Source organism: Ambystoma mexicanum, chromosome 7q (assembly GCF_040938575.1).
Source record: "Ambystoma mexicanum isolate Mex_15411 chromosome 7q, UKY_AmexF1_1, whole genome shotgun sequence".
Lineage (NCBI taxonomy): Eukaryota > Metazoa > Chordata > Amphibia > Caudata > Ambystomatidae > Ambystoma > Ambystoma mexicanum.
This window is the reverse complement of record NC_090941.1, coordinates 36,569,732-36,597,139: the sequence shown is the minus strand read 5'-3', so window position 1 is coordinate 36,597,139 and position 27,408 is coordinate 36,569,732. Positions and strand designations below refer to the sequence as shown.

The 27,408-nt window shown below is 45.6% G+C and overlaps 1 protein-coding gene across 26 annotated transcripts; it reads right to left on the bottom strand.

The window, feature by feature from the left end:
* Positions 1–26,995, bottom strand: LOC138528500 (uncharacterized). 26 transcript variants are annotated; one of them, XM_069640182.1, is made up of 43 exons: positions 26,563–26,995; positions 26,342–26,464; positions 25,913–26,017; positions 25,706–25,813; positions 25,277–25,380; positions 25,070–25,177; positions 23,541–24,798; positions 22,657–22,747; positions 22,417–22,484; positions 22,013–22,081; positions 21,685–21,750; positions 21,256–21,320; positions 20,743–20,819; positions 20,448–20,515; positions 19,029–19,371; positions 18,673–18,736; positions 18,319–18,388; positions 18,133–18,201; positions 17,470–17,851; positions 17,175–17,239; positions 16,498–16,565; positions 15,412–15,768; positions 14,890–15,249; positions 14,219–14,288; positions 13,808–13,871; positions 13,146–13,213; positions 7,222–7,289; positions 5,812–5,878; positions 5,576–5,643; positions 5,341–5,407; positions 5,105–5,172; positions 4,634–4,700; positions 4,398–4,465; positions 4,163–4,229; positions 3,927–3,994; positions 3,668–3,735; positions 3,432–3,499; positions 3,197–3,264; positions 2,726–2,792; positions 2,490–2,557; positions 2,255–2,321; positions 2,019–2,086; positions 1–1,785 (listed from the first exon to the last, which is right to left on the bottom strand). In XM_069640182.1, exons 23-43 carry the CDS (start codon positions 14,932–14,934, stop codon positions 1,714–1,716), a joined length of 1,401 nt encoding a protein of 466 aa, XP_069496283.1. In that variant the 5' UTR covers positions 14,935–15,249; positions 15,412–15,768; positions 16,498–16,565; positions 17,175–17,239; positions 17,470–17,851; positions 18,133–18,201; positions 18,319–18,388; positions 18,673–18,736; positions 19,029–19,371; positions 20,448–20,515; positions 20,743–20,819; positions 21,256–21,320; positions 21,685–21,750; positions 22,013–22,081; positions 22,417–22,484; positions 22,657–22,747; positions 23,541–24,798; positions 25,070–25,177; positions 25,277–25,380; positions 25,706–25,813; positions 25,913–26,017; positions 26,342–26,464; positions 26,563–26,995; the 3' UTR covers positions 1–1,713. The 26 variants fall into 26 exon arrangements, with proteins under 26 accessions (XP_069496283.1, XP_069496291.1, XP_069496275.1 ...); XM_069640190.1 differs by lacking the exon at positions 14,219–14,288; XM_069640174.1 differs by lacking the exons at positions 2,490–2,557; positions 15,412–15,768; positions 16,498–16,565; ... (7 more) ...; positions 20,743–20,819; positions 21,256–21,320 and adding an exon at positions 2,961–3,028 and having other exon boundaries at positions 14,890–14,981.
* Positions 26,996–27,408: the final 413 nt, after the last annotated feature.

The window sequence follows — 27,408 nt, the reverse complement described above, 5'->3', positions numbered from 1 at the left end:
TTAGATTTTAAATCGGCCGAATCCGACCTAATATTTATTATGATAGAAGATTAAATGGTGGTGAAAAAGCCTTGAGATTTATTTTTGGCAGTTTGACCAAGAGCTGACTGAGTCAGACTTACTCTTGCAGAACCAATGATTAGCAAACTAACCACACATACAACATCCTGCTCATGTTGGAGCTTGACTGTCGCCCTTCCTATCCTGACAAGCCAAAGCGACCCTTTAACGGGTAAAAGCAGGCTGTCAAAATCTTATTTGCTCCTTTTATTGTAAAAAAAACCCACTTGGTGGGAAAAAAGCAAATGGAGCTTGTAGTATCTTATTATGCCCTTGTGGACCACTCAGTCCTACTTGCATTCCATTCACCAACGTTCTCTTGCACGTCCTTGCTGGGGGCGAAAACCCCTCCACCAAAAACCACTTGGTGGAAAAGGTGGAGGGGGAATTCCCCCAGGGCCCCCTAATGGCGACCGGTATCCCCAAGGTTCATGCCCTCTTCAATCGTTGGCAGATGGTGGGAATCCTTGATAGAGCTTTAAGCTATTTGATCCCCAACACCCCACATTCATGATGCTCTCACCTATTGCCCCTGAGTTAAGTCTGATACAGCCCCAATCCTCAAAGAGTGGGTACTGATGCACCTTTGCCCTAAATTGCACTTAACGAGAGCCACATTAACAGGGCGCTGAACTGATTTGCCAACCATTACACTCCACCAATGTGCAGAAACAAGCTTCCTTCTGATTAGCTTGACTTTAAGTACTCCCGAGTCATACTGGATGGGCATAAACGATTACTGTTGCATGGCCCCAGTGTTCACGATTTCCCTAAAGTAATCTGATCCATTTTAGAGAGCCATTTTAGATATCCCAATCTATCCACCTCAACTTAACAAGATTTCACTTGAACCACCCTGTCTTTGATCCCTTCTCAGGCATGTGTCCCCATAGAATGCCATTAAAAAGGTCGATACAAATGTCTTCCTAACTTATGTCTCATGATACACCCCTGTAAGGATGCACAGAAGCACTTGCAAACTTGATTCTCCTTGAACCAACCTTCTGTCAAATCTTATTTGCTCTTTCTGTAGTAAAAAAAAACCCACTTGGTGGGAAAAAAGCAAATGGAGCTTGTAACGTATTATGCCCGTGGCCCACTCAGTCCTATTTGCCTTCCATCCGCCAACGTTCTCCTGCATGTCCTTGCTGGGGGCGAAAACCCCTCCACCAAAAACCACTTGGTGGAAAAGGTGGAGGGGGAATTCCCCCAGGGCCCCCTAATAGCAACCAGTATCCCCAAGGTTCATGCTCTTGTCAATCGCTGGCAGATGGTGGGAATCCTTGCATAATCTCTAGCAAGGGGTGCATATAGCGATTGAAACTATTTTATCCCTACCACCCCATATTCATAATGCTCTCACCCATTCCCAGCCACCCCGAGTTAAGCCTGATCCTGAAAGAGTGGATGGTGGTGCACCGTGACCTAAACCACACTAACAAGAGCCCACAATAAAATGGGGCTGAACTGATTTGTCAACCATGTTGCATAATCAGTGTGAAGATACTTATTTTAGCTTGACTTTAAGTACTCTCGGGTCATACATGGTGGGCATAAATAGTTGCCACTGCATGGCCCAGTGTTCACCACGCGTCTTGACTAATCTGGTCTCTTCCCAAGGTGGCCTTCTTGTACCACACTTTACCATATTCCTCAATACCTACCACATACCCACCAAGTCAAAGGTGCAATAGAGTTAATCATATTCAGGTTCCAACCTTCCATCTAAAAAGAAAATAGAGCATCATCAGTCTTATGTTTACACCAACCACTGCATACAACTAACCCGAAAACACATTTTCAGTTTCAAGCATCTGAACACTGATGCCCTTGGCAACCTTAGAGTATATGCAACACCTCAATACCACCCTATACCAAACCCACTGGCTGCTGATTCTCCTGCTGATGCCCTGTCAAGTCCTACCCAAAACATTTAACTCAAGAGAAGGCTGCTTTACCTTGAATGGCCTTAGGACTTCTTGGGGCCAGGTTTCTCGTGAAGATGGATCCGGGCAGCAGAGGACTCCTGTTGGAACAAAGGCACATTTGTCAGATTTACCAGTAACATAAGCACAAGAGCACTGTACCCCAGTTTCAGTCTGTTACGACGTGCAGGAAGCTAAACAACATGGATATGCTCATGGATAGCAAGCCCAGAGAACTACTCAACGCACTCAAGAGAAGGCTGCTTTACCTTGAATGGCCTTATGAATTCTTGGGGCCAGGTTTCTTGTGAAGATGGATCCGGGCAGCAGAGGCTCCTGTTGGAACAAAGGCACATTTGTCAGATTTATCAGTAGCATAAGCACAAGAGCACTCTACCCCAGTTTCAGTATGTTAGGACGCGCACAAAGCTACCCAACATGGATATGCTCATGGATAGCAAGCCCAGAAAGCTACTCAACACACTCAAGAGAAGGCTGCTTTACCTTGAATGGCCTTATGACTTCTTGGGGCCAGGTTTGTTGTGAAGATGGATCCGGGCAGCAGAGGACTCCTGTTGGAACAAAGGCACATTTGTCAGATTTACCAGTAGCAGAAGCACAAGAGCACTGTACCCCAGTTTCAGTCTGTTAGGACACCCAGGAAGCTACCCAACATGGATATGGTCATGTATAGCAAGCCCAGAGAACTACTCAACGCACTCAAGAGAAGGCTGCTTTACCTTGAATGGCCTTATGAATTCTTGGGGCCAGGTTTCTTGTGAAGATGGATCCGGGCAGCAGAGGCTCCTGTTGGAACAAAGGCACATTTGTCAGATTTATCAGTAGCATAAGCACAAGAGCACTCTACCCCAGTTTCAGTCTGTTAGGACGCGCACAAAGCTACCCAACATGGATATGCTCATGGATAGCAAGCCCAGAAAGCTACTCAACACACTCAAGAGAAGGCTGCTTTACCTTGAATGGCTGTATGACTTCTTGGGGCCAGGTTTGTTGTGAAGATGGATCCGGGCAGCAGAGGACTCCTGTTGGAACAAAGGAACATTTGTCAGATTTACCAGTAGCATAAGCACAAGAGCACTGTACCCCAGTTTCAGTCTGTTACGACGCGCAGGAAGCTACCCAACATGGATATGCTCATGGATAGCAAGCCCAGAAAGCTACTCAACACACTCAAGAGAAGGCTGCTTTACCTTGAATGGCCTTATGACTTCTTGGGGCCAGGTTTGTTGTGAAGATGGATCCGGGCAGCAGAGGACTCCTTTTGGAACAAAGGCACATTTGTCAGATTTACCAGTAGCAGAAGCACAAGAGCACTGTACCCCAGTTTCAGTCTGTTAGGTCACACAGGAAGCTACCCAACATGGATATGGTCATGGATAGCAAGCCCAGAAAGCTACTCAACACATTAAGAGAAGGCTGCTTTACCTTGAATGGCCTTATGAATTCTTGGGGCCAGGTTTCTTGTGAAGATGGATCCAGGCAGCAGAGGACTCCTGTTGGAACAAAGGCACATTTGTCAGATTTATCAGTAGCATAAGCACAAGAGCACTCTAACCCAGTTTCAGTCTGTTAGGACGCGCACAAAGCTACCCAACATGGATATGCTCATGGATAGCAAGCCCAGAGAACTACTCAACGCACTCAAGAGAAGGCTGCTTTACCTTGAATGGCTGTATGACTTCTTGGGGCCAGGTTTGTTGTGAAGATGGATCCTGGCAGCAGAGGACTCCTGTTGGAACAAAGGAACATTTGTCAGATTTACCAGTAGCATAAGCACAAGAGCACTGTACCCCAGTTTCAGTCTGTTACGACGCGCAGGAAGCTACCCAACATGGATATGCTCATGGATAGCAAGCCCAGACGCTCATGGATAGCAAGCCCAGACAGCTACTCAACACACTCAAGAGAAGGCTGCTTTACCTTGAATGGCCTTGTGACTTCTTGGGGCCAGGTTTGTTGTGAAGATGGATCCGGGCAGCAGAGGACTCCTGTTGGAACAAAGGCACATTTGTCAGATTTACCAGTAGCAGAAGCACAAGAGCACTGTACCCCAGTTTAAGTCTGTTCGAACACCCAGGAAGCTACCCAACATGGATATGGTCATGGATAGCAAGCCCAGAGAACTACTCAACGTACTCAAGAGAAGGCTGCTTTACCTTGAATGGCCTTATGAATTCTTGGGGCCAGGTTTCTTGTGAAGATGGATCCAGGCAGCAGAGGCTCCTGTTGGAACAAAGGCACATTTGTCAGATTTATCAGTAGCATAAGCACAAGAGCACTCTACCCCAGTTTCAGTCTGTTAGGACGCGCACAAAGCTACCCAACATGGATATGCTCATGGATAGCAAGCCCAGAAAGCTACTCAACACACTCAAGAGAAGGCTGCTTTACCTTGAATGGCCTTATGACTTCTTGGGGCCAGGTTTCTTGTGAAGATGGATCCGGGCAGCAGAGGACTCCTGTTGGAACAAAGGCACATTTGTCAGATTTACCAGTAGCAGAAGCACAAGAGCACTGTACCCCAGTTTCAGTCTGTTAGGACACCCAGGAAGCTACCCAACATGGATATGGTCATGTATAGCAAGCCCAGAGAACTACTCAACGCACTCAAGAGAAGGCTGCTTTACCTTGAATGGCCTTATGAATTCTTGGGGCCAGGTTTCTTGTAAAGATGGATCCGGGCAGCAGAGGCTTCTGTTGGAACAAAGGCACATTTGTCAGATTTATCAGTAGCATAAGCACAAGAGCACTCTACCCCAGTTTCAGTCTGTTAGGACGCGCACAAAGCTACCCAACATGGATATGCTCATGGATAGCAAGCCCAGAAAGCTACTCAACACACTCAAGAGAAGGCTGCTTTACCTTGAATGGCCTTATGACTTCTTGGGGCCAGGTTTGTTGTGAAGATGAATCCGGGCAGCAGAGGACTCCTGTTGGAACAAAGGCACATTTGTCAGATTTACCAGTAGCAGAAGCACAAGAGCACTGTACCCCAGTTTCAGTCTGTTAGGACACCCAGGAAGCTACCCAACATGGATATGGTCATGGATAGCAAGCCCAGAAAGCTACTCAACACACTCAAGAGAATGCTGCTTTACCTTGAATGGCCTTATGACTTCTTGGGGCCAGGTTTGTTGTGAAGTTGGATCCGGGCAGCAGAGGACTCCTGTTGGAACAAAGGCACATTTGTCAGATTTACCAGTAACATAAGCACAAGAGCACTGTACCCCAATTTCAATCTGTTACGACGCGCAGGAAGCTACCCAACATGGATATGGTCATGCATAGCAAGCCCAGAGAACTACTCAACGCACTCAAGAGAAGGCTGCTTTACCTTGAATCGCCTTATGAATTCTTGGGGCCATGTTTCTTGTGAAGATGGATCCGGGCAGCATCGGCTCCTGTTGGAACAAAGGCACATTTGTCAGATTTACCAGTAGCATAAGCACAAGAGCACTGTACCCCAGTTTCAGTCTGTTACGACACGCAGGAAGCTACCCAACATGGATATGCTCATGGATAGCAAGCCCAGAAAGCTACTCAACACATTCATGAGAAGGCTCCTTTACCTTGAATGGCCTTATGACTTCTTGGGGCCAGGTTTGTTGTGAAGATGGATCCGGGCAGCAGAGGACTCCTGTTGGAACAAAGGCACATTTGTCAGATTTACCAGTAGCAGAAGCACAAGAGCACTGTACCCCAGTTTCAGTCTGTTAGGACACCCAGGAAGCTACCCAACATGGATATGGTCATGGATAGCAAGCCCAGAAAGCTACTCAACACACTCAAGAGAATGCTGCTTTACCTTGAATGGCCTTATGAATTCTTGGGGCCAGGTTTCTTGTGAAGATGGATCCGGGCAGCAGAGGCTCCTGTTGGAACAAAGGCACATTTGTCAGATTTATCAGTAGCATAAAAACAAGAGCACTCTACCCCAGTTTCAGTCTGTTAGTACGCGCACAAAGCTACCCAACATGGATATGCTCATGGATAGCAAGCCCAGGAAGCTACTCAACACACTCAAGAGAAGGCTGCTTTACCTTGAATGGCCTTATGACTTCTTGGGGCCAGGTTTGTTGTGAAGATGGATCCGGGCAGCAGAGGACTCCTGTTGGAACAAAGGCACATTTGTCAGATTTACCAGTAGCAGAAGCACAAGAGCACTGTACCCCAGTTTCAGTCTGTTAGGACAGCCAGGAAGCTACCCAACATGGATATGGTCATGGATAGCAAGCCCAGAAAGCTACTGAACACACTCAAGAGAATGCTGCTTTACCTTGAATGGCCTTATGACTTCTTGGGGCCAGGTTTGTTGTGAAGATGGATCCGGGCAGCAGAGGACTCCTGTTGGAACAAAGGCACATTTGTCAGATTTACCAGTAACAAGCACAAGAGCACTCTACCCCAGTTTTAGTCTGTTAGGACGCGCACAAAGCTACCCAACATGGATATGCTCATGGATAGCAAGCCCAGAAAGCTACTCAACACACTCAAGAGAAGGCTGCTTTACCTTGAATGGCCTTATGACTTCTTGGGGCCAGGTTTGTTGTGAAGATGGATCCGGGCAGCAGAGGACTGTTGGAACAAAGGCACATTTGTCAGATTTACCAGTAGCAGAAGCACATGTGCACTGTTCCCTAGTTTCAGTCTGTTAGGACACCCAGGAAGCTATCCAACATGGATATGGTCATGGATAGCAAGCCCAGAAAGCTACTCAACACACTCAAGAGAATGCTGCTTTACCTTGAATGGCCGTATGACTTCTTGGGGCCAGGTTTGTTGTGAAGATGGATCCGGCCCGCAGAGGACTCCTGTTGGAACAAAGTAACATTTGTCAGATTTACCAGTAGCATAAGCACAAAAGCACTGTACCCCAGTTTCAGTCTGTTACGACGCGCAGGAAGCTACCCAACATGGATATGCTCATGGATAGCAAGCCCAGAAAGCTACTCAACACATTCAAGAGAAGGCTGCTTTACCTTGAATGGCCTTATGACTTCTTGGGGCCAGGTTTGTTGTGAAGATGAATCCGGGCAGCAGAGGACTCCTGTTGGAACAAAGGCACATTTGTCAGATTTACCAGTAGCAGAAGCACAAGAGCACTGTACCCCAGTTTCAGTCTGTTAAGACACCCAGGAAGCTACCCAACATGGATATGGTCATGGATAGCAAGCCCAGAAAGCTACTCAACACACTCAAGAGAATGCTGCTTTACCTTGAATGGCCTTATGAATTCTTGGGGCCAGGTTTCTTGTGAAGATGGATCCGGGCAGCAGAGGACTCCTGTTGGAACAAAGGCACATTTGTCAGATTTAGCACAAGAGCACTGTACCCAAATGACCTGACCTCGTAGGGTCAGAGCTGTTATGAAGATCCATCCAAGGAGAACAAAGGTTGTTCTCGGTTTAACCTCTTGTTTTAAACATTTGGAAATTCTTACTCCATCTCACATATTCAAGGTCCCTGGTGTACCCTGTACTACTTCCCCTCTGTGGGTCATGGTCTAGGCCAGTCGATTTATGTAATGACGTTGGGTTTGGCAGAGGGGGATAAAGTGAACACTTTCACCAATATATCTCTATAGAGCTCCGTGCTAGATGTTTCAAGATATGTCTTCTCTCATCTCGCCCTCGAATGTAGACCAGGAACATATACTGATGCAGGGAGTCTGAATGCATCAAGGGGTGAATCCAGGGGACCCATGCAAAATCAATGTGTCAAGTACATCACTCCCAAGCATCAGTATATAGTGTCCAGTACCACTTTTTGGATCAGTGGGGCTGAACGATTAGCCTTGAGAATTCCCTCTAGCCCTGGTCAACTCAAATCCCCTTTTAGGTTGTGTTGGAATGCTTACCCAGTACCTTTTTGCCTGCTGCCCTGCTGTTGACAGGTGGCTTCGACTTTGATGTACTACAGTTTCCTGGACGAGGGCGAAGACAGATGCATTGTTAGAGCCCCCACCCACTCCCCGCCACCTTGCTGCGGTTCTTCCCTCTATCTGACCTCTACGAGCCACAGTCTTACACATCCCTTTGTCTATAACCTTAAAACTGTGATAGCGTCAAGAGTTTAAATTTTTTAGATCAAGTCACAATTTGTCACAGTCTGTCACTGGGTCTCCAGAATGCCAAAGTACAAAATAATGATCTTTGCTAAACAGGTGGTTGCTTTTAAAAGTCACCCAGCTATTGGCGCATTAGTAAAAGAGCAACAAACAGCTACCAGCAGCCCCTCTATACCCCCCTTTATTGCTTGTTGCTTGGCAAAGTACCCCTGCCCTGACCACTGTTTCAGGCACATTTTTCCATGAGAAAAGAAAAATGAATTATAGGCAGAACACATTCCTTCAAGCATTGGTTTAAAGACAGGACAACAGTCACCCAGCCTTACTTTAGCTGCCCTAACAAGCAGTTTTGGATAATCAGGTTTGAACCCAAGCTAAACCACTAAATGCCTGCAGACTGGTGTACCAGACGCAGTCTGTTTCTGATTGCCTTATTAGCCCAACTATGTGGCCTGCTTTTAAAACAATCAGTTGATAATTTGCTGACTGGTTTTCAATCACAGCTGATTTTCGGGTACTTCACATTATTGCAAAAATCCTGTCTTGTTTATTGTCTTGTACCGCTAGAGACAACAAAACAGCCAGAATACTCCTAAGCATCTGGGTTAGCCAGCATCAAACTCTCCATGTTGGAGAACCAAGTGAACCTCACATTTACATGCATCTTTGAGGTTATTACAAATACAGGGATCACAATGTACCGTATGGAAACAACTTCTGGTTGTCTTTACTTTGTATGTTAATTGTAGATTTATGGAGCTCACTTTTGTGATCTTCCAGTGCTCCTATTACAGAGGCAACTGTTCGAAGAAGCTTGCCCTTCTATTAGGGAGCAGGAAAACTGGTCATTAGCAATTTTAGTCCAACAGATGCAAGGTTTCTTTGGGGAAATATTCGGGGCAAGCAGATTAGCTAGAACGGTTGCACCAGATCGCTGATGGGCCTGACCTAGACATCCAAATGAGATCTGTTTTCACAGTGAAAGGGGACCTGCTTTCTCCCCACGGCATGAAGTATACATTAGTACACTTCATTAGCATAATCCAAATGCACTAGAACCCAAGCAACAATTACCAGCATTAAGAAAGCTGGAGTAAGTGACAAATGTTTTCTTTAGCAAGTGATGGAAACCTGTCTTTGCGAATTGGCTATTCTGGGGTGAATGAAAAGCCTTTGTTGAGAAGAACCCTGAGGTTCTTGACTCGAGTAGGAGGGAAGGGACAAGTGATTGGTTCAGGAGTTCATAAAAAAGCCATTAGTGGGCTCGGGCATCCTGCCATTCCAATCTCTATAAGATGGTTCAGGTTTCAAAATGTCGGATCCACGTCTCCAAAGCTAGGACACAGTTCTTGGATTTTGAGGCAGAGGATACTTTGAACATTGTTTTCCTCCAAAAGAATTGTTATGTTGCCAACTGTCAAACACATCATCACTGTTTTGTATGAGGTTAAATCCCCTATGTCTTTGCTTCTCCTGCCGGAGGCAGTTGACTATTGGTGGGGTGTTGGTCTTTAACAGTCTACCAGTCAGTGGACAGCCAAGTCAAGTCGTCCCATCACTTTCCCAGTCATTGCAACCTTACCTTGCAGGTATTATAGCCTGTAATCAAAGTTAAACACTTAGGGTCAGATGCTGCAGTCATCCCGAGCCCCCCCCCCGCAAACCCCTTCTGCATTGTGCAAGTTCTGCTCCCAAAAGTACCGACCGCCCCCCTCCTCACAGGTGACCCTGCAGACAGCTCAATCATTACGTTCATTTTTAAGTTCAGACTGGGGTTTGTGCATTACTTTTGGTGTAAAAAGGTAATGTAATGTATACTTCACACAAACCAGTTGACTGACATTTCCTTGCTGTCTCCCTTACACATAAACGTGTTTGAGGACTATCCCAAGAACCCCCTTCATGTTCCGAAAGGACCACTGTCCCAGGCACATTTAGCAACCAAGTAGATTTAGGGTGCTGAGTAAGAGGCGTACATGCAAACCTTTTCACAAACATGTGTCTCGTATTACACTTTCCTCCCTACATACACTGCCAAACTCCCCATAGCCAAAGAAGCCCAATAACATTATAAAAATGTACTCACCATAGTTAGTGTCTACTCTTCTTAGTTCATATTCCCCTTTTCTCCATACTTTTGAGAAACTGGGACAGGATCAGAGCCTATTGCTAAGCAGCAGAGATCCCTATTTTCTTGAAATGTCCTTGCATGGATGTACACAAGACAAGGACAGGATCTGCTCAGCTCCTCCCCTTTGCGCCTGGCTCAATGGTCAGTCCCGTTATCCAGTCAGACTTGTTCAATGGTCAGACCTGGTCACCTTTTCCCTATTTCCTTGAAATGTCCTTGCATGGATGTACACATGACAAGGACAGGATCTGCTCAGCTCCTCCCCTTTGCGCCTGGCTCAATGGTCAGTCCCGTTATCCAGTGAGACTTGTTCAATGGTCAGACCTGGTCACCTTTTAAGCGGGGGAGGTTGGGAGGTTTCAAAACGAATGCTCTGCCACAAAGAGATTTCATTGTGTTGGCAGTAATTAGTGGTATCTTGCTTTTGTGGTATTTTCAGAATTACCTTATTTTTGTCGTATAGTGGTGAGCATATTTTTTTATACTATTGCCCCATCATAAAACAAAGCTTTCCTCTCTATTGGAATACCTCTGGGTCGCCTGTAGAGAACTCCCCAGACCTATCACACTTTCAAGGAACCCAGTGAGTTTATTCCTATTGTATGTGGCTTGTATTACTGGCTTATTTACATCCAGTAACCTATGTGTCTTATCTGAGGAAAATGTGGCTTGCATTACTGGCTTATTTACATCCAGTAACCTATGTGTCTTATCTGAGGAATATGTGGCTTGTATTACTGGCTTATTTACATCCAGTAACCTAGGTATCTTATCTGAGGAAGCATAGTTCTTTACCACATTGGTATAACACTAGGATTACCCATTGACTCCTTTCCCCTAAAACAGTAAACATGAAGGACATGCCAAAATCTGGAAAGCGTCTGTTCGACAGTGCTGACACTGGAAATACCTACATCTTGGAGAATTAAGTTGGAGGATTCTTTCCATAATGTAAAATGGGCAAATTGAACGTTATGGCAATGATTGTGGATTGGAAAAACTTACTCCATGGAGAAAGTATGTTGTAAGGGGGCTCTTCGAGATATTATTCACATATTGTTCATGTCCCATGACACCTAATATAAACACAGGATGCCTTGAATTTATTATGCAGTCCTGATTTGCTTATAGGCATGAACGGATTGTTAGAATGAGAATGACATTGTAAATGCTTGTATTAAGTTGTTTCATTTGAATAATGTTCTGAGGCTTTAAGCCGTTTTCGAAAGTTTTGAAACGGGCCTCAAGTCTTACTGGAGGAGTCTTATTCTTTAACCTGATGGCCTCTTAAAAGGGTTACTACTAGCCAGCCGACAACTGAGGAGTCTTATTCTTTAACCTGATGGCCTCTTAAAAGGGTTACTACTAGCCAGCCGACAACTGTTGAGGCTGAACCCAGAGAGACACCCTTAAATATTACTAAGGGCTGAGCGGATTTTCCCTGTGAAGGTCTAAAAAGTGTTCTTTAGCCTGCCATTAAGGGAACCCTGGGGGCCGATGCCATGCCACGGAGAAGCATGTCTTAAGTGGGACCCACTGCAAGTCGGCAGAAGCCATGGCTTCAAATGCCTTCTTTTCAAACCCTCACGTAAAGACATTGCGAGAAAAACAGGATCTCTGCTATCTAGTCCCATTCCCATTTCCTCGATACAACCCAGAAGTATGGCAGAAAAGGGGTGGCAGTCAGGACAGCAACCCTAAGGGATCAAAAGAGGGTGACAACCCATAAGTATGGCATAAAAGGGGTGGCAGCCAGGAAAGAAACCCTAAGGGATCAAAAGAGGGTGACAACCCATAAGTATGGCAGAAAATGGCTGCCAGTCAGGAAAGAAACCCTAAGGGATCAAAAGAGGGTGACAACCCATAAGTATGGCAGAGAAGGGGTGGCAGTCAGGACAGCAACCCTAAGGGATCAAAAGAGGGTGATAACCCATAAGTATGGCAGAGAAGGGGTGGCAGTCAGGACAGCAACCCTAAGGGATCACAAGCAAAAGAGGGTTACAACCCATAGGTATGGCATAAAAGGGGTGACAGTCAGGACAGCAACCTTAAGGGATCAAAAGAGGGTGACAACCCATAAGTATGGCAGAGAAGGGGTGGCAGCCAGGACAGCAACCCCAAGGCATAAAAAGTGGGTGACAACCCATATGTATGGCATAAAAGGGGTGGCAGCCAGCAAAGAAACCCCAAGGGATCAAAAGAGGGTGACAGTCAGGACAGCAACCCAAAGAGATCAAAAGAGGGTGACAACCCATAAGTATGGCAGAGAAGGGGTGGCAGTCAGGACAGCAACCCAAAGGGATCAAAAGCAAAAGAGGGTTACAACCCATAAGTATGGCAGAGAAGGGGTGGCAGTCAGGACAGCAACCCTAAAGGATCAAAAGAGGGTGACAACCCATAGTTATGGCAGAGAAGGGATGGCAGTCAAGACAGCAACCCTAAGGGATCAAAAGCAAGAGGGTTACAACCCATAAGTATGGCATACAAGGGATGACAGTCAGGACAAAAAGAGGGTGACAACCCGTAAGTATGGCAGAGAAAGGTGGCAGCCAGGACAGCAACCCTAAGAGATCAAAAGAGGTTTACAACCCATATGTATGGCATAAAAGGGGTGGCAGTCAGGACAGAAACCCTAAGCGATCAAGAGGGTGACAACCCATAAGTATGGCAGAAAAGGGGTGGCAGTCAGGACAGATCAAAAGAGGGGGTTGCCATTCTGTCTTGAAACAGTTGACATTTGTTTTTGAATTTCCTCCCCAAGCTCCAGCTGTGCTCGGATCTGTCTTTCAAGGTAATAGTAACCCAAGGCTAGACCCACAGATCTTTCATTAGAGGGTACCCACATGGTCCATGCAGACTGCAAGAATGCTGCACCCCACTTTCAGACACTGATTGAAATCCCAGAATGCTACCCAATACACAGAAGGACATTGTTCCTTACCGTAAATGACCTTATGACTCTCTGGGGTCTGGGTTGTTGTCAAGATGCCTCCAAGCAGGAGAGGAGCCCTATGGTAAAAAATTGAGTGTTAGGTTTTCCTTTGGTTTTAAAACATTTGGCAATTCTTTTGTATCATCTAGTAAAGCAAATATGAGGCCTAGCTGTAACCCATACTTTCTCCCACTGCAGTCCAAGGCCTAGACCAGTCATTGCACAATGGTATGGGAGGCACTTACACACAAGATGACAGAATATTCTCAAGTGTATGTCTCTCAAGCCCTGTGTTTATCACACTTGACTATTATTTTAGAATAATAAGCTAGACAAGGAAGTGTACCACATATTTCTTTGAGCCAACACATGACTCCTTGTAAGGTGGCATGCTTTAGTGTTTAGTATCTGGCAGGACATCAGGCAACACGTTTAAAAAAAACTATGACTTTTGTTTTTAATCTCCCAAAACCCATCAGGATCCGTCAGTACCATTATCTGTCTGCAGTGCCCTTACCCTCACCCTCTAGGGCCCTGACATTTTGATATGTCTAACTGTGTATGGGTTGGGCAATCAATTTCTTCACTCAGAGGCACCGAGCGTTACACCACACTTTGAGGACAGATTGAGACCCTTGGATCATACCAAATTTAAGGAAATGCTTCCATACCATGAATGATCAAAGTTCTCCCGACAGGGCTGTTCCAAGGTGTCTTGCTGGAAGGAGATGAGCCCTATAAAAAGCAAGGAGCTTCTTGTGGTTGACATTTTCTTGTGAAACAAATCATTTTTTCTGTCTCCTCATTCAAAGTAGCCCTTGCTCAAACCAGCACCCCCACCCCCCACTGAGTCTCCTGTAAGGCCCAGAGACACGCTCCATCCTAACAATGCAGGGGGATCCATACAGATGTGTTTGCAAGTACATCTTTATCAAGAGAGGCCAATGAGAGTTGTGTGCACTCGAGTGGCCCATGAATATTTAGGCTGTCTTTCCCGAAAGCAAGAACACTTCACCGCACATTTAGGCACTGAGTGCAGCTCCGCGATACTAGCCAATACATTTCAGGAAATGTTCCTTTACCGTGAATGATATGAATCCCTGGGGTCCGTCCGGGCTGTTGTCCAGATGCCTTCCAGGAAGGAGGAAATCCCTATGGGAACAAAAGATTGAGCGTTAGGTTGGCCTTTTGTTTTAAAATATTTTGCCGTTAGGACCAGATGTACCCCATATTTGCTCCCACTTAAGTTTTAAGATATAGGCATCAAGAGCCCATTTATTACTCAATTTCCTACATCTTTATCAAGAGAGGCCAATGAGAGTTGTGTGCACTCGAGTGGCCCATGAATATTTAGGCTGTCTTTCCCGAAAGCAAGAACACTTCACCGCACATTTAGGCACTGAGTGCAGCTCCGCGATACTAGCCAATACATTTCAGGAAATGTTCCTTTACCGTGAATGATATGAATCCCTGGGGTCCGTCCGGGCTGTTGTCCAGATGCCTTCCAGGAAGAAGGAAATCCCTATGGGAACAAAAGATTGAGCGTTAGGTTGGCCTTTTGTTTTAAAATATTTTGCCGTTAGGACCAGATGTACCCCATATTTGCTCCCACTTAAGTTTTAAGATATAGGCATCAAGAGCCCATTTATTACTCAATTTCATCACCCAGGAGCCCCAGAGCGCCACATCCCACTTTGATGACAGAGTGAGACCCTTGTATTATACCAAATAAAGAAATTAAATGTTTCCGTACCTTGAACAACCAAATTTCTCCCAAAAGGGCTGTTATCTGTTGCATCCGGGAAGGAAATGAAGTTCTCCATGAAATCAGGAAAAAAAGACCTACTTAGAAATGAGCAAAATTTTTTTGATCGAATTTTCTTTAGTAATGTGGGGAGAGACCACCTGCACCCTCACTCTCTGCACCCACTTCCTCCTACCTTAACCTATCCCCTTAACCTAACCCCCCAACTATTTTTTTATAAAAATGAACAAAATCCTTAACGAATTCGACCAAAGAAATTCTGTCATTTCTCATTAGGAATTTTTGTATTCGATCATTTCTGCAGATACCAGAGCTGTTCCTAGGTGTTGTGCTGGAAGGAGATGAGCCCTGCACAAACCAAAGAGCTTCTGTTAGGTTGATTGCATTTACTTTTCTCGATTTAACTCAATTTCATCACAGAGGGGGGGCCCAGAGCACCACATCCCACTTTGATGACAGAGTGAGACCCTTGTATTATACCAAATATAAGGAAATTAAATGTTTACTTACCTTGAACAACGAAATGTCTCCCAAAAGGGCAGATGTCTGTTGCATCCGGGAAGGAAATGAGGTTGTCCATGAAATGATCGGGAAAAAAAGACCTACTTAGAAATGAGCGAATTTTTTTTGATCGAATTTTCTTTTTAGTAATGTGGGTAGAGACCCCCTGCATCCTCTCCCCCCACTTCCTCCTACCTTGACCTATCCCCTTAATGCACCCCCCATCTATTTTTGATAAAAATGAACATAATCCTTAACGAATTCGACCAAAGAAATTCCGTCAATTCTCATTAGGAATTTTTGTATTCGATCCTTTCTGCAGATACCGGGGCTGTTCCTAGGTGTTCTGCTGGAAGGAGATGAGCCCTGCAAAAACCAAAGAACTTCTGTTAGGTTGATTGCATTTACTTTTCTCAATTTCAAGTAGACCAAAGCTAAAACCAACACTACCTCCCATCAAGTACTATGAGGCCCAGGGACCTGCCTGCCTTGCTCTAAACCATGCACACAGTACTTTTAACAAATAATTGTTATGTTAGGCAGCAAATCTTAACAGCAAGCTCTCAGGACGCGTGCTGTACCATAGTCTATCTTCAGTGCCTCACCCTCTCTGCAAGACCGAGGCCCGTGAATGTTAAGCTATGCAGGTTTCTTGGGACTAGCAATAGGGGCTTGCCCAGGGGAACACATAGAAAGGATAGGTCACATGCACCACTCCAAAGCACTATGTGACCACAAGCACATGTCATGGGCAGCAACTCCAAAGGTACCTAAGTGACGTATGGACATCTTTTCATACCATGAATGAACCAAGTGCTCCCTAGTGTTATAGATGTTGTCAAGTTGCATCCGGGCAGTAGAGGAGGTCTGTTGGATTACCTTTGTGTTTTGAAACCCATGGCATTTCTTTCCAGTCTCTCCCCCCCCCCATTACTTTTCAGTCCCTACCATAGACAATTGTGCCATGAACGGGTTTTTATGTTGTTAGAGGCGCTTGTGCAGTGGCCCAGATAAATATTCGGGCTGTCTCGAGCTCAAGAGCAATGCAACCAGCTTATCTGAAGAGGGTACCCAACATATTGTAATGTCCATTACCAAGAATGATCCGATGCCTCTCTGGGGTCTGCGCTGTTGTCAAGATGCATCCTGGCGGGAGAGGAGCCCTATGGGAACAGAGGAGGGAGCGTCAGGTTGACCTGTTAGCATATTTGGAAATTCTATGTCTTATATTTAAGTAAATGTCTCTGGTCAAGCACACCCCTGTTGGTTATGTGTATCTATCCTTGTAGGAAAGGCAAAGGAAACCCTAATGCCACTTACTGTGATCCACAATAGAACTCCTTGCCTGGTGGCAAGTTTCAGTGTTGGTTTCAGGCAGTGAAGCAGCCCTGAGGGAACTGAAGAGCATTTAAGAGATGTGTTATCATGCTTCCCCTTACAGGGCCTCTCAGTGGGCCAGAAGTGCCCAACCCTCTCTCTATGGCCAGGGCATTTGGTATGTCTAATGATGAGAAGGGGTTGGGGGCCCGAGAAGCAAAGCACGAATGCGCCCGTCTATCAGCCAATTACATCACTCAGGGGCAACCACAGTGCTAACCCCACTTTGATGGATTGAGACCCCAGAATGATTCCCAGTTAACTCGAGGAATTGCTTTGAATGATGGAAATGTTTTTGCAAGTACATCATCCAGAGCACAAGTGCAATCCTCCCGCTCTTAGTGATCGTTATCTAGAGTTGAAGAAAACAAAAATCAAATCCAATATATGCTTACTGGTAAACACTGACTCCTTGCAATGTGGCAGGCTCCAGTGCAGAGTGGCATTCTGGGCAGCAGGCCTAAGACAAGAAAAGATTCCTTTAGGCTGCAAATGTTAAAAGATGACGTTTGCTAAATGAAATCATAACCTATCGGGTTTAGGGGCTATCGGGTTTAGGGCCAGGTCCCCACCTCCAGAAGAGAGAGATGTGTGCTGGAGCAGGGCATTCAAAGATGAAGTCTGTGTGTCCCTTGTCGAAGAGTACTGCACCCCTATTTCGGCCACTACAGCCCCAAGATGCTACTTTACCTGGAATGACCTGGTGACTCCCTGGTGCCCAGGGGTGGACTGGCCTATATGGAACTCTGGAGATTTTCACGGTGGGTCTCTTCAGCCTCGGCCTCTGGTGTGATATTTGCAAATGTTCTTATAGGAAAAGAGTTGGGTTTTATGAAAATGGTTAATATGGGGCCACTTTGGAAATCATTTCTAGGGCCTCTTGGTTCTCAGTAATTATTTCCATGGCCTCTTTTGGTTCTCAGTAATTATTTCCAGGGCCTCTTGGTTCTCAGTAGTTATTTCCATGGCCTCTTTTGGTTCTCAGTAATTATTTCCAGGGCCTCTTTTGGTTCCCAGTCCACCCCTGCTCGTGCCTGGTCTGTTGTCAAGATGCATCCTGGCAGGAGGAGCCCTATGGGAACAGAGGCGGTTGTGTTAGGTTGGCCTTTTGTTTTAAAATATTTGGAAATTCTTTTAGTAACTGGAGATCTAGCTACTCACCATACTTTTCTCCCTTCCCCTGCAGTTCCGGGGCCTAGCCAGCCTAGTTATAAACGGGTGTTAAAGTCTCCAGAAATGCTTATAAAGGAGACCTAGAGAATATTTTCAACCCATCCTCAGTGCGGGCAACCCCCCAATTTGATTGTTAGCTATCCAAGGAAAATCGACAAAGTAACCACTACATTTGCTTACTGTGAAATATCACAGGACTCCTTGCACGGTGACGCGCTTCAGTGTTGAGTTGCAGGCATGGAAGCAGCCCTAGGGGAACAGAGTTGTCTCGGTTAGGAAACATGTTTTAAAACAGAGGGAATTCGCTATCCACATCCTACATAAAATGGCCTGTAGTACTTAATCCCCAATTCTCTGTTCCTTTACCGTGAATGATATGAGTCCCTGGGGTCCGTCCGGGCTGTTGTCCAGATGCCTTCCAGGAAGGAGGAAATCCCTATGGGAACAAAAGATTGTGCGTTAGGTTGGCCTTTTGTTTTAAAATATTTGGCAATTAGGACCAGATGCACCCAATATTTGCTCCCACTAAGTTCCAAGATCCACTAAGTTCTAAGATCTAGCCCAGTGTCATTTTCCAAAGTTTGGAGGCACGTATAGATGAGGAATACTGAATATTTTTACAAGTGCATGGCTAGCCTAATCTCTTTGCTCTATCACAATGTTGGTGATTATTATCTGTCCTAGGAAGTCGACAAAAAAGCAAACCATATATTCTCTTACCTTGAAGGCGGCATGTTTCAGTGTTGCGTGACAAGTCAGACAGCAGCCCCATGGGAACAGAAATCTGTCAGGCAAGAAGTACAACAAATTACATTAGTTATCAACGTCCCTCTTACATAACCTCTCACGATCCAGCGTTCCCGCATCAGTCTTGAGTGCCAACACTTTTAAGGACATAACATTTTTCAATAACTGTAGATCAACTGGGGGCTCAATAAGGGCAAGCCCATGAAGAGCCCATGCATTACTCAATTACTCAATTTCATAACCCAGGGGCCCCAGAGCGCCACATTCCACTTTGATGACAGGGTGAGACCCTTGTATTATACCAGATATCATTTTTAATGTTTCCATACCTCGAACAAACTAAGGTCTCCCAAAAGGGCTGTTGACTGTTGCATCCGGGAAGGAAATGAGGTTGTCCATGAAATTATCAGAAAAAAAGACCTACATAGAAATGTGCGAAATTTTTTTGATCGAATTTTCATTTTAGTTAAGTTGGGGGACTCCCCCAGAGCCACTCCCCCCTTCCGCTTATCCCCTTAACCCATCCCTCATCTATTTTTGATAAAAATGAACAAAATCCCAAACCAATTCGACCAAAGAAATTCCGTCATTTCTCATTAGGAATTTTTGTATTCGATCCTTTCTGCAGATACCAGGGCTGTTCCTAGGTGTTCTTCTGGAAGGAGATGAGCCCTGCAAAAACCAAAGAGCTTCTGTTAGGTTCATTGCATTTACTTTTCTCCATTTCAAGTAGACCGAAGCTAAAACCAACACTACCTCCCATCAAAGCATGCAGGGGATTAGTGTCTCAAATGACACGGGTGCAAGAAGGCACGGAGATTCGAGCACTGGTATGAATCCCTAGATGAGGGGAGCCAAAGAATATTTTCAAACTCGTAACCACGCTAGGCTTCCCCTGGAAGGTGGCAGGCTTCAGTGTTAAGAGTCAGGACAACAGTACTTTTAACAAATAATTGTGTTAGGCAGGACATCTTAACGGCAAGCTCTCAGGACACGCGCTGTACCAGAGTCTGTCTTCTCTGGCTATGCCGGTGTTTACAGACTAGGAAAAGGGGCAGGCCCGGGGGAACCCATAGAAAGGATGGGTCAAATGCACCACTCCAAAGGGTTATAGGTCAAAGGATGCACTGCAAAGGGTCGAATGACAAAAGGTTCGAGTCAATAGTCTCGAAAAAAAGGTTAAAAAAAACATTTTATATTTTTTTTGTTTTTTGGGGGGTCCCCCCCAAACCCCGTTTTTGTGATAAAACATTTTTTACCTACACGGAAACCCAAAAATATATTTTAAAAAATTTCAAACCTTTGGTTTTCGACCCTATTGACTCTCACCTTTTGCATTCGAGCCTTTTGTAATCGATCCTTTGACTGGACACCCTCCAAAGCACTATGACCACAACAACATGTCATGGGCAGCAACTCCAAAAGGTACCAAGTGACGCAAGTAAATCTGACGTATGGAAAGTGCTCCCTAGTGTCATAGATGCCAAGTTGCATCCGGGCAGTAGAGGTCTGTTAGACTACCTTTTGTTTTGAAGCCCATGGCATTACTTTTCAGTCTCCCCCCATTACTTTACAGTCCCTACCGTGGACAATCGTGCCACGAACGGGTTTTTATGTCATTAGAGGCACTTGTGCAGTGGCCCAGATAAATATTCGGGCTGTCCCGAGCACAAGAGCAATGCAACCAGCTTTTGTGCACTAATTGCAAATCTTAAGAGGGTACCCAACATATTGTAATGTCCCATTACCAAGAATGATCCGATGCCTCTCTGGGGTCTACGCTGTTGTCAAGATGCATCCTGGCAGGAGAGGAGCCCTATAGGAACAGAGGAGGGAGCGTTAGGTTGACCTGTTAACATATTTGGAAATGCTATGTCTTCAATTTAAGTCAATGTCTGTGGTCAAGCTGTACCAACTCCCCCAACCCCCTAGGATCCAAGATCTAGTAAGTCTAGCTGTGCACTCTTGAGATGCTTAAACAGGCAGAGACCCCGTCAATGTTCTAACACGTGGTAGACCAAGGAAACCCCTAATGCCACTTACTGTGATCCACAATAGAACTCCTTGGCTGGTGGCAAGTTTCAGTGTTGGTTTCAGGCAGTGAAGCAGCCCTGAGGGAACTAAAGAGCATTTAAAAGAGATGTGTTATCATACTTCCTGGTACAGGGCCTCAGTGGACCAGAAGTGCCCAACCCCTTATGGCCAGGGCATTTGATATATCCAATTATGAGAAGGGGTTGGGGGCCCGAGAAGCAAAGCACGGATGAGCCAGTGTATTAGCCAATTACATCACTCAGGGGAAACCACAGCGCTAATCCCACTTTGATGGGTTGAGACCCCAATGAACTCGAGGAAATGCTGTGAATGAGCAAAGATCTGAGTTCGGGTAACTATACCAATAGTTTTGGTCTTTGGGTCTCGAATAGCAGGTAGGCAGGAGTGTGGGGGGGGGGCGATGGGAATGTTTTTGCAAGTACATCATCCAGAGCACAAGTGCAATCCTCCCGCTCTTGGTAGAGTTGAGGAAAACCAAAATCAAATCCAATATATGCTTACTGGTAAACACTGACTCCTTGCAATGTGGCAGGCTCCAGTACAGAGTGGCATTCTGGACAGCAGGCCTAAGACAAGAAAAGATTCCTTTAGGCTGCAAATCTTAAAAGATGACGTTTGCTAAATGAAACCAGAACCTATCGGGTTTAGGGGCTATCGGGTTTAGGTTAGGGCCAGGTCCTCACCTCCAGAAGGGCAATCAGGGGAGCTCAGAAAAAGGACACGTTAAATGCATCACTACAGAGCACCTGGTGATGCCCCCACCCCCACCCAGGGTGAAGCAGGCGACGTAAGGTTGTGAGAAATGTGTGCTGAATGAAGCAGGGCATTCAAAGGTGTAGTCTGTGTGTCCCTAGCACAAGAGTACTGCACCCCTAGTTCGTCCAATACAGCCCCAGGATGCTACTCTCACCTAGGACAATGTTTCTTTACCTGGAATGACCTGATGACTCCCTAGTGCCTGGTCTGTTGTCACGATGCATCCTGGCAGGTGGGGACCTATGGGAACAGAGGAGGTTTTGTTGGCCCTTTGTTTTAAAATTTGGAAATTATTTTCGTAACTGGAGATCTAGCTACTCACCATACTTTACTCCCTGCCCCGCAGTTCCTGGGGCTGGCCAGCCTAGTTTTAAAATCATCTCGAGAGATGCTTATAAAGCAGACCTAGAGAATATTTTCAACCCAAGCTCAGTGCTGGCACCCCAATCTGAGTGTTAGCTATCCTAGAAAAATAGACAAAGTAACCCCTAAGTTTGCTTACTGTGAAACATCACAGGACTCCTTGCACTGTGGTGCGCTTCAGTGTTGAGTTGCAGGCAGGGAAGCAGCCCTAGGGGAACAGAGGTGTCTTGGTTAGGAAAAATGTTTTAAAACAGAATTTGCTATCCACAACCTAACTACAAGGGCCTGTAGTACTTAATTCCCGATTCTCTTGGATTTATAAAAGGTTGTTAGGTTACACACAAGGCAAAATAGATGACACGTTTTATGCTTTCAGGAAACTATCCGCCTATGTTTTCCCCTGGGCTACCGCTAGTGTCTCGTCTCCCAAATGTTCCCCTATGCAGGTCAGTGGGTTTCAGTGCCTCGAAGGTTACAAACCTTTGGTGACCAATATCCACCACATACTATATGCCTATCTGACAGAAGCGAATGCTTCCATACCTTGTATGGCTAAAGTTCTCCCTGGAGTCAGGGTCCTTTTCAAGTGGCATCCAGGCAGGAGAGGAGCCCTAGAGCGAAAAATGAGCGTCCATTAGGTTTGCTTCTTCACCCCATGCTCTATTTCAATTTAAAAGATAAAAAGATAGCTCACTTTTTCCGGCCCCTTCTCCCACCATGTACCCCGTACCCCGATACCCAGACTAAATATGCAGGAGATTTAGGGAGCTAAGCGGCCCTCACCTTTTATAAATATTTTCTTACTGTGTGAAGCACTGTTTCTTCCCCTCGCCTGTGGCTGTCTCTGTGTTAAGTGGCAAACAGGACAGCACCCCTAAAGGAGCAAAGCAGTTTCCATTAGGTTGACATCACAAGCAGACTTTAAAAAATAGAAACCTGCCAGGGGGCTAATTCACCAATGTCTTCCCTGGCAGACCCCTGAGGGTCGACACCCTATCACTGTGTAGTGATGTGCACTCTGGTGGAGGCAGGCTTTGGACATATGTATCTTATTTCAAGCCAATGAAGGAGCCCAACAGAAACACAAGGACATATGTATCTTATTTCAAGCCAAGGAAGGAGCCCAACAGAAACACATGTGCTCCAGTTAGGTTGCCTCTTTCAAATGGACATTTCTCGTCTTTCTCTCCAGCGTCCCTGGCACCCTATCCAGGGTCAGCTGCACAAGGTACAGCTTTTACTCAGAAGAGAAAGCTCAAAGTATATCTTGTCCAGCTACTGCAGTGCTGTCCTGTCTATTATCTACCCTTGTATGATAGGCAAAGAAGCAAACATCAAGACTTTCTAAAACACTGTAGGATTCCCTGGAAAACACTAATTGTGGCTGACAGGGGAGAGGCGCTTTGGCATTTTATGGCTTTTTGGGCTTTTTACATCCTCTCATACAGAAACCTACCAAGGGGTCTGCTGTACCCCGTTGAGCCTTCCCAGTGGCAGGTATCAGTTCCCAGACACATTTCAAGGCACCCCTCCTCCCGGGCATGATTTCCACCAAGACTGCTGTGTAATTGTTCCCACCTATCGTCAACGCCATGCACAGACACATCCAGATATCCCAGAGAGCTTATAAATTCTAAAAGGGGATAGATTAAAGCAAGGCCACCTACCTTGTCATTGAGATGTGCAGGTTCCCTCGTACACAAGTCCATCATGGGGCCTAACAAGGCAGCTCGAGTGGTCTCTAACCTGCATCACCAGTCGGCAGTAAGGATGGACCTTAGGGTTGGCGTTCTTGCAGCGTGTCTAGGGTAACTCTGAATCAATACCTCAGTAATCCAACCGAAAAGAGTCCCCGTGTGTCTCCAAACTATTTTAGCCATATGTCGTTTAGTTGTGGCTCTTCTGGACAGTAGCGGCCATCCTTAAAAGGGTCAAGTAGGTCAGGATTATTCAATGCAAAAAACGACTTGTGTGCCCATGCAGAAACTCACACGAGCTTCCATTCATGATAGGAAGTAGAGTAGTACTCAAAGGCTTGGCACTGTTCTTCTAGCTGATCACTGTCTCACGCCTATGTCTGAAACATCTGTGTGCAGAAAAAAGACTTCCAGGTGTCTGCACTAGCTGCACTGGCAAGATAAGGAGCCTAGCACATAGGGTTTGGAGAATCACAAAGGTCCTTTGAAATGCTGAGTAGTGTCTTCGGGTGACATTCAAGGGGAATAATCAGTAGGAAATCCTGCTGGCACTACTGCTTGGAGGTGTCATTAGTTAACAATGTTCTCTCCCCTTGAATTTCATTGGCCTATGCACAAATCTCTTCAAAATTCTCGAAGCTTGGGCTGGATGTCATCCTACTCCTCACAAATTTAAGAATGTCCATCATTTTTGTTCATCTGTACATGCCGTTCCCTCCAGACACGTAGGGGCACAATGGCCACAATTTTTGCAGAGCTAGGAGCCACTACCAAACCATCTTGTTCCTTCTTTCCCTGTGGGAGGGCTAGAGGGGGTGTCAGAATCTAATGCATCTTGAGCTGGTGGGGCCCAGTCTCCATAGCCTCTTCATCATAAGGGGAGTGAAACATTGCTTACATGGTGTTTCGGGGTTGGCCACTGGGCCAGAGCCTCTCCCTTTGCTGATCTGCAGGAGCTGTCATAGCCATGTGTTCCACTCTCATTTGTCTTCTCGCTGTATGGACACTTCTGTCTTCACTCCTGGTAGGTTCAAATTGGGTTGAACAATTCGGGCATTTTGGGTTCGACTATCCTCCTTTCCCATCATGCCGTTTCTGGCCCCTGTTGGCTGCAGACTCTTCAAGTGATCTGACCAAGCTGATGCCCAACTCTCCAGTACTGAAGCCACTAGATAACTGTCCCAAAGGAACCTGATCACATCTCATCATCATGACATTGTGACATCAGCTAAGATGCAATAAAGGACAACCAAATGACACGTCATTCAACTCCGGCCAGAAATCATATGATACTGCATGCCATTTGTGTTAAAAGATGTGTGTTGGCTTTCTATAATGCACGTCCAAACAGATGAATGTTTCATTGCTGAAAGTCAGGTGCAGTTAAAGGGGGTAGTGTTTGCTGGGCTCCATTCATGGATTTTGTACAGTTGTAAATTTAGAGGCCTCCTCCTTTCCACCCTCCAGTCTCATCATAAGGGGAGTGAAACATTGCTTACCTGGTATTTCGGGGTTGGCTCCCTTTGATGGATCTGCAGGAGCCGTCAGAGCCATATATGTTCCACTCTCATTGTCTTCTCTCTGTGTGACCACTTCTGTCTCCACTCCTGGTAAGGTAGCAGCAAGTACAACATTCACAAATTAGAATTAAGTCTGGATTTTCAAATTGGGTTGAACGATTCGGGCATTGTGGGTTCTTGGCTTACCCTACTTTCCCATCATGCCGCTTCTGGCCCCTGTTGGCTGCAGACTCTTCAAATGATCTGACCAAGCTGATGCCCAACTCTCCAGTACTGAAGCCCCTAGATAACTGTGTCACAAAGGAACCAATCACATTTCATCATCATAACATTGTGACATCAGCTAAGATGCAATAAAGGACAAGCAAATGACACGTCTTACAACTCCGCCAGAAATCATGTGATACTGCATGCCATTTGTGTTAAAAGATGTGTGTTGGCTTTCTATAATGCACGTCCAAACAGATGAATTTGTTTCATTCCTGAAAGTCAGGTGCAGCAGTTAAAGGGGGTAGTGTTTGCTGGGCCCCATTCATGGAGTTTGTGCAGTTTGTAAATCTAGAGGCCTCCTTTCTACCCTCCATAGTCTCATAAGGGGAGTGAAACATTGCTTACCTGGTATTTCGGGGTTGGCTCCCTTTGATGGATCTGCAGGAGCCGTCAGAGCCATATATGTTCCACTCTCATTGTCTTCTCTCTGTGTGACCACTTCTGTCTCCACTCCTGGTAAGGTAGCAGCAAGTACAACATTCACAAATTAGAATTAAGTCTGGATTTTCAAATTGGGTTGAACGATTCGGGCATTGTGGGTTCTTGGCTTACCCTACTTTCCCATCATGCCGCTTCTGGCCCCTGTTGGTCTGCAGACTCTTCAAATGATCTGACCAAGCTGATGCCCAACTCTCCAGTACTGAAGCCCCTAGATAACTGTGTCACAAAGGAACCAATCACATTTCATCATCATAACATTGTGACATCAGCTAGATGCAATAAAGGACAAGCAAATGACACGTCTTACAACTCCGCCAGAAATCATGTGATACTGCATGCCATTTGTGTTAAAAGATGTGTGTTGGCTTTCTATAATGCACGTCCAAACAGATGAATTCATTTCATTCCTGAAAGTCAGGTGCAGCAGTTAAAGGGGGTAGTGTTTGCTGGGCCCCATTCATGGAGTTTGTGCAGTTTGTAAATCTAGAGGCCTCCTTTCTACCCTCCATAGTCTCATAAGGGGAGTGAAACATTGCTTACCTGGTATTTCGGGGTTGGCTGCTGGGCCAGAGCGTCTCTCTTAGCTGGATCTGCAGGAGCCATCATAGCCCTATGTGTTCCACTCATTATCTTCTCGCTGTATGGGCACTTCTGGCTTCACTCCTGGTATGGTAGCAGCAAGCAGAACATTCACAAATTAGAATACGTCTGGATTTTCAAATTGGGTTGAACGATTCGGGCATTTTGGGTTCTTGGCTTACCCTACTTTCCCATCATGCCGCTTCTGGCCCCTGTTGACTGCAGACTCTTCCAAGTGATCTGGCCAAGCTGATGCCCAACTCTCCAGTAATGAAGCCACTAGATAACTGTGCCCAAAAGGCACCTGATCACATCTCATCATGACATTGTGACATCAGGTTCCCATCTCATCATCATGACACTTTGACATCAGCTAAGATGCAATAAAGGACAAGCAAATGACACGTCTTACAACTCCGGCCAAAAATCATATGATACTGCATGGCATGTATGTGAAAAGATGTGCGTTGGCTTTCTATAATTAACGTCCAAACAGATGAATTTGTTTCATTCTTGAAAGTCAGTTGCAGTTAAAGGGGGTAGGGTTTTCTGTGCAGTTTGTAGATCTAGAAGCCTCCTCTCCTGTACACTCTCCATAATCTCTTCATCGTAATGGGAGTGAAACATTGCTCTCCCGGTATTTCAGGGTTGGCCGCTTGGCCAGAGCTTCTCCCTTTGCTACATCTTCAGGAGCCGTCAGAGCCATATATGTTCCACTCTCATTGTCTTCTCCCTGTATGGGCACTTCCGTCTCCACTCCTGGTAAGGTAGCAGCAAGTACAATTCACAAATTAGAATTAAGTCTGGATTTTCAAATTGGGTTGAACGATTCGGGCATTTTGGATTCTTGGCTTACCCTACTTTCCCATCATGCTGCTTCTGGCCCCTGTTGACTGCAGACTCTTCAAGTGATCTGACCAAGCTGATGCCCAACTCTCCAGTACTGAAGCCCCTAGATAACTGTCACAAAGGAACCAATCACATTTCATCATCATAACATTGTGACATCAGCTAAGATGCAATAAAGG